Genomic DNA, 6,857 nt, shown 5'->3' on the forward strand with positions numbered 1-6,857 from the left:
AGTATGCAGTGTGAAGTTTTATTGTATTATTATGATAGGTTTAAGCACAAAGTAAAATATTCGAGTGTACAGTAAGCGTATTGGTTTGTAGATCATCAACGCATATAATGTGTTGAGTGATCGGGTGGTTACTCCAGTTAGACAGGAATGGTGTTACCAACCGGTTAACATCGAAGTCACATGTTGCGGTTAGTACCTAAATCGGATTACCCTTTCGTCTCATCCATGTGCTATGGTCGCTTTGATGACTGTACAACACAATCGAAGTTATTACAGGAATATATTTGCAAGAGTAGTTGCAAAGAGCAGAATATATACACTGCTGTATGAGTTTGTCCATGGCGTGCAATTAAATGATGCGCGTTGGTTGTCCTTGACAAAGATCAGAGAACTGTTCGATACCGAATGACGAGATTTCCGGATGATTTGGCTAGGGCCCAGTGACATTTCACTGTCGTTTAAGGTTTTTCATCACACACATCCTTCACGGATTACGATAATGTAAATAATAATTCTCATTTCATTTTGGTTAGTCGCCATGTTTGAGGTCAAAATTGCGAACGAGAGTAGAGTCCATCTCCACCCGTTCATAAATTATCAGCCAACAATAATAAAGTTTCAAGGGTTGTTTTGAGTAAACATAAGATGGTACGTCTTTATATTTCGTTTCTCTGTGTATATTACCTCATCTAATTTGATTGACTAATCTACTAATTAAAAAAAGGTGAATAATTTATTTCTCACTGTTGGCCTTTAACAGTTGTGTTGTCTTATTACTTTTACCATCTGATGTAATTCCATTTTATTCGGCTATTTGAATTGCATATTTTTATTTCAATAATAATTTTGTTGATTTAAATTATGCTTGAGTACCTTACGATTCAAACTATCTTTTAGAGGAATATTGTATTCTAGAGGGATCCCGTCTTTCAGCTTTAAGATTTCTACTTGTAATTCAGTCATAGGATAAGAACACTTGTATGAACGAGTACGGAAATCTAAAAAGTTAGTTCTTTTCACGAGTATAAAATTAGTCCAGGGAAATTAACAAGAGTCGCGTACAACGGTTTTAATGAAGTAGCTAAACTTAGCAAGCAAGTGATAGTAAGTTAGTTATAAATTCAGTCGTAGGTTACAGTATACTGCAAACGTTTTTTTCCTGAAGTCAGATTACCTTACAAAGTCCACTGAAATACTATACGAGCGTGACCAACAGCATTTTACCCTACATTTAACTAGATATCATCGCAAGTCAGAATGAAGCAAATAGATAAAATTTGTGCTTAAAACTCTTGGAAACTTAATATCAATAAAACAGTTGTAGTTTATTTGTGTTGGTTGTCCGTACGGAATCACTACCCACCTATTTGTAATTCGCAATGGTGGGACATATTTTACTGTTACAATTAAAAAAAAGAATTCGTTCGGACATTGTGATTAAGCGATCTGACTATTTGGCAAACCTAGAAACCAGACGAAGAGTTCCATCTAGAAATACGATTTCATTATGGGAAAGTGTTAATACTAAGAAGTTACAAACCTTTATTCGTGGCACTGTCGTCTTTTGTTGGTTAAATTTGAAGATCTGTTTCTCAATAGTCCAATAATAATGTATCTGTATCATTCTGAAATAACAGTCATCAACAAAGTGTTCAAAATTAAATTAAACTTCACTCCGTTGCACAAGCACGTGGCTATCAGGACCCAGTAGCTAAATAGACAATGAATAAATAAATAATAAATAATAGGGAAAAGCAACAGAAACATCAAAACAAGATTACAGATAGATTTAATGTATGCTTCGTTAAAAAATATAAAAACTATTAGTTAAGAATACATGTCACAAAGGAAACTGAGCATAACTCAACCTACTTCGAATTTAAGAGTTGTATAGTGGTTTACACAAAAAGGATAGAAAAAGAATGAAATCAAGTGGGAAGCATATTTATTAAATCGTCTTTAATTTATAAGCCAAATGCCAAATATTTTAAAACATGTTTGGTATATATTTAGTTATCTCAAGTGTAGGAGTGGTCAACGGAAATTAGAAATTTTCCTGTTAGTATACGCCCAAGAACAAATCATCAGAACCTCTTTTAAAACTGACTGCTTAATAGGCAAAGTTTTCGGAATTTTCAACAGCTTCCACAATATTGATTACGTTTTGTCAGAAAGTCTAACACAGCAAATTCAAACATATGTGGAAAAGTGAATTGTTATAAACAAACATGGCCCAATATAGATCAATCGTTCTAACATATGCGTACGTGCACAAGATTGGTATTAAAAGTGTGTGAAGCAGAGCAATTACAGGGGCTCCTCGGTGGAAAAAAGCGGAAATAAATGTCCAACTTCTTGCAAATAGAGATAACACATTATTAATCACTAGCTGTTTTTTTGCAATAAGTGACCTGTCGAAAATCAACTGATATTAAATAATGGACCCAAGTACCATACTAACGATGCTGATAAAGTGAACATTTTTTTAGCATTCTTGTGCTTGTTTATCGAGGTACTGTGTAGTCTACTTCAAAAATTTTCGGTCATTTTCATGCTCAGGTAAGATGCCGTTTCACATCGGTCAATAAATACCAAATATCTTCTGTATATGGACTTCTAAATATTTATGTGGATGAATGGAGTTGTTTACGAAGTATTAGTGCTGTTCATACTTTTAACCCTTGGATCATTTCAGGTACAACTCATATTTTAAGAATCCCCTAATGAGTTGTTTTAGTCAGTATTTTAAATATTTACAAATATCCCAATACACGTACTCCCAAACCAACCTAATTTAAATCCTTATTAGTAATGAAGAGAACACTCATGACACGGTATACCGACCAAATTTTAGTGACTTTTGACTCAACAGTTACTTTTTGTTCTGTTCTACACCCGCTGACGGAAATCCGGATATATCTCTATACTAATGTATTGGATAATGCCAAGTTGTAAGGTATGCTTACAGAAAATATTGTTATCCAGACAATGTTCATACATAGTATGACCTGTTATTTTCAGTAGTAGTCGCTTATAATAGTTTTTTTCACATAGGTTTAAAATCCTATACTTACCAGGGATTATGTGTACACTGTGCAACGTCATGCTTTCTAAGCATAACAATGAAAAAAGTGATTTTGTACTTTGTTATTATGAAATCCGATCAATCATTTTTATTCACTGAAACAATATGCTATAGTAATTCTCAAAAACACAAAGCCTTGACATAAATCAATAAACAAAGAGGATGTGAGAGTGGAAGGTAGATTACAACAGAGATTATTACAAAGTCTTGAGCCATTTATCTAGATACTGTAAGAAAAACACTAAGATGTAAATATAAACTGATGTCCTAAGTCCCAATTTATTAAACCCGATCAAACACCGTTATAAAGCAGTCAGATATCTGAGAAGTAGAAATTGAACAATAGGTTCGTCGGTTAAAGTCGCCACATGGCATCAAGAGAGAAGAATGCCAGATTACTAGATGTGAAAGCAACAGTGGCAGTCGAAAAAATAGTACATGGACAGTACGTTTTGCGTTGAATGGATCCTAAAAATTTGTGTATTGTGAATTAGAACATATATAAGCGAAAAGTATTGTTTCCGGTTAGATTCTCATCAAGCTTTATATTATTACAACTCCGCCTGTAGCTCTCATGGAGTTACTGCCGATCCCAAGTCCGGATAAAGGAGGAGGGTTGGGCATGGGGTTAGCGGCCCCATCCCGTGGAAAACTAACCCGCTAAAAAACACTAACCAGGAAAAATATTTCAAACCATTTAAACTCTGCCTTGGGACTTGAAGGAAGAATTATAACGCCTCAGGATGAAAGCCGAAATTCTTCGGAAGTCACGAGGCCAATGCCTCTTCTAACAACCAGGGCAACAATTAACATAGGTACGTGGAACGTCCGGACAATGTGGGAGACCGGGAAGACCATTCAAACAGTAACGGAAAAGAGGGAATGCTTCACCTTTTATTCAAGGAGATTTGGGAGTAAGAACAAGTGCCACTGACATACTGGAAAAAGGATGCTTCATCAAGATACCAAAGGGGATCTGAGCAAATGTGAGAATTACAGAAGCATCACACTGTCAGTTCCAGGAAAATTTTTCAACAGTGTTGCGGAACCAGATGAAAGACGCAGTTGACGCCCGACTTCCAGATCAACAGGTTGGTTTCTGTAAGGATTAGTCCTGCACAGACCGAATCGCGACATTACGGATCATCATGGAACAATCTCTTGAGTAGAACTTGTCACTGTGCATCAACTTCATCGACTATGAGGTGTTTGACAGTGTAGACCGGAGAACATTATGGAAACTTCTTCGACACTAAGGAGTTCCTGGGAAGATTGTCAACATTATCCGGTACTCATACGATGGACTACAGTGCAAAGTGGTGCATGGAGGACAGTTGAGAGGTGCATTCCCAGTAAGGAGCGGAGTCAGACAAGGCTGTCCACTCTCTTATGGTGATTGACTGGATTATGAGGACCTTCACATCTGAGGGGATGCACAGAATACAAAGGACATCTCAGAATCAATTAGAAGATTTGGACTTCGCAGATGACCTAGCCCTTCCATCCCACACACATCAACAAATGCAGGACAAGATAAACAGTGTAGTACCGGCATCTGCATCAGTAGGCCTCAAAATACACAAGGGGAAAACCAACATCATCATATACAACACGGAGAACGCCAAGCCAATCACACTTGATGACGAAGCTCTGGAAGATGTGGAAACATTCGCGTACCTAGGAAGCATCATTGATGAACAAAGACGATCTGAAGTAGATATAAGAGCGAGGATTGGCAAAGCATGGATAGCATTCCTACAGTTGAAGAACATATGGAACTCAAAACAACTATCAACTAATTTCAAAATGAGAATGTGCAATATGAACGTCAAGACTGTCCTACTGTACGGAGCTGAAAGGTGGAGAACTACTACAACCATAATCAAAAAGGTTAAAGCATTTATAAACTAATGTCTACACAAAATACTCAATATCCGTTTGCCAGATGCCATCAGCAACAGCTCATTGTGAGAAAGAACAAACCAGCTTCCATCTGAGGAAACTAGGAAAAGACGTTGGAAGTGGATAGGACATACATTGAAGAAATCATTAAACTGCATCACAAAACAAGAGCTAACTTGGATTTCTTAAGGGGAAACGAAATAGAAGGTCAAAGAACACACAGTGCCGGGAATCGGAAGCAGATATGGATAGCATGAATAACAAATGGAAAGGACTGCCCAGGACGGGGTTGGATGGAGAATGCTGGTGGGCAGGTATAAGTCACAATAATGCACAAGAATATCCATTTCATACGAAGTCCACACGTCAGAAATTCACAAACCATAGTCATAATGTTATTATTGCGACTATTTTATATCGGTCTGAGTTACTTTTATCTTACCGTGCTAATCAGATGTGGGAACTAGGCCCATAGCAAATCTGACAGGTTCTATATTGACGACGTTTGTCTATCACATCTTGGATTGACTGGCCTGTTATTGACAACCCACTCTTTCATTGGATGCAGATATGAGTGGTGGTCAGGGATAAATTATATATATATATATATATATATATATATATATATATCAACCATAGTTTTGATTTCAGTACAGCTTGGTTTAAAAATATTCGTGAAAGGGTACTTAGTCCCAAATTTGGATTCTACATATATTAATCCAAGAACTTTGAATGAATTTCAAGTATACTAGGTCGTGAAACGTCAAAAATACATTATTTTACTTGTTTCCACATTTGAAATATGGGACGTTTACGTCAATTTACCGTCATATATTTTCAATCAGCTGTGCAGGTAGTAGCAAAGTAATATCCCTTGACCCATTAAATTAAACTATGGAATAGCCACCACTTGACAGATTGACAAGCTGTTACAGATATCACGCTGCTTCTAATCGATAAGTTGATTAGGACTTCTTTTGGAAGCCTATATATCGTCTATCTTCGAATGGCTACTGAAATCCGTAGTTTTCGCAAATAGAAAATGACTTCACTTTTGTCTATTTTGCACAAGGGATTCAAAACTTTATAGATGAAACCTTATTTTACTAAAAGAATTTGAATTCATCCTAATTTTGATCTATTGACTGAAAAACGAACTAACATATTTTACAGGCATTATTTTTTACTCTGTGCATTCTTTTTGAACGAAGAGAAATGATAGCAATTTATTGAGAGTTGTACATTACATAACGAAACAACTAATTGGAATAGGTTAGTCCGAAAAATAAGATAACATATCCTTCCTCACCATATAAGTGGGTACCCTGGGTTTACTATATCATTTCATATGACGTGAAAAACCTTATCCAACAATAAGACCTTGTGTTTAGATAAGTAAAGAACCAACTTCCAGGATTCCTCAGATATGAATTATATTTTTGCCTAAACACAAAGAAACCTCATTTGACCACAATGAACTCTATTTCACTGTATTTGCTCAACCCATCTCAATCAGTCTACAGAATGAGGTTAGTGCCTTTAGGCTATTACCTCTTTTCCCAACCACCCACTTGAATGTGATGTATTGCAACTAATTAGTAGGTTACTACTACATGGTCTAGATCACTACACAGTAGCCTCATCACCTAACGCAACGTTCAATTGGTCCGCATTCTACAGAAACCCCCGTCATTTAGATTATACTGTCGGAACCCCCTTGTCGGACGCCCGAAAACTAGTACTATTGAGTCTATAAGTAGACAAATGAATACACTGCATACCAATGAGCAAACTCGACAAACCATTTTACGAAACACAATATCAATATGTGAAGGAAACTCGAAATCACTGTCATTACCACACATTTTTA

The 6,857-nt window shown here is 36.4% G+C and overlaps 1 protein-coding gene across 1 annotated transcript; it reads left to right on the plus strand.

Annotated features, from left to right (window-relative positions):
• Positions 1–232: 232 nt before the first annotated feature.
• Smp_204370 (unnamed protein product) lies at positions 233–409 on the plus strand (the record flags this gene model as incomplete). Its single annotated transcript, XM_018790986.1, has 1 exon — positions 233–409. One exon carries the CDS (start codon positions 233–235, stop codon positions 407–409), a length of 177 nt encoding a protein of 58 aa, XP_018645778.1.
• Positions 410–6,857: the final 6,448 nt, after the last annotated feature.

This window comes from Schistosoma mansoni (genome assembly GCF_000237925.1).
Source record: "Schistosoma mansoni, WGS project CABG00000000 data, chromosome W unplaced supercontig 0115, strain Puerto Rico, whole genome shotgun sequence".
NCBI lineage: Eukaryota > Metazoa > Platyhelminthes > Trematoda > Strigeidida > Schistosomatidae > Schistosoma > Schistosoma mansoni.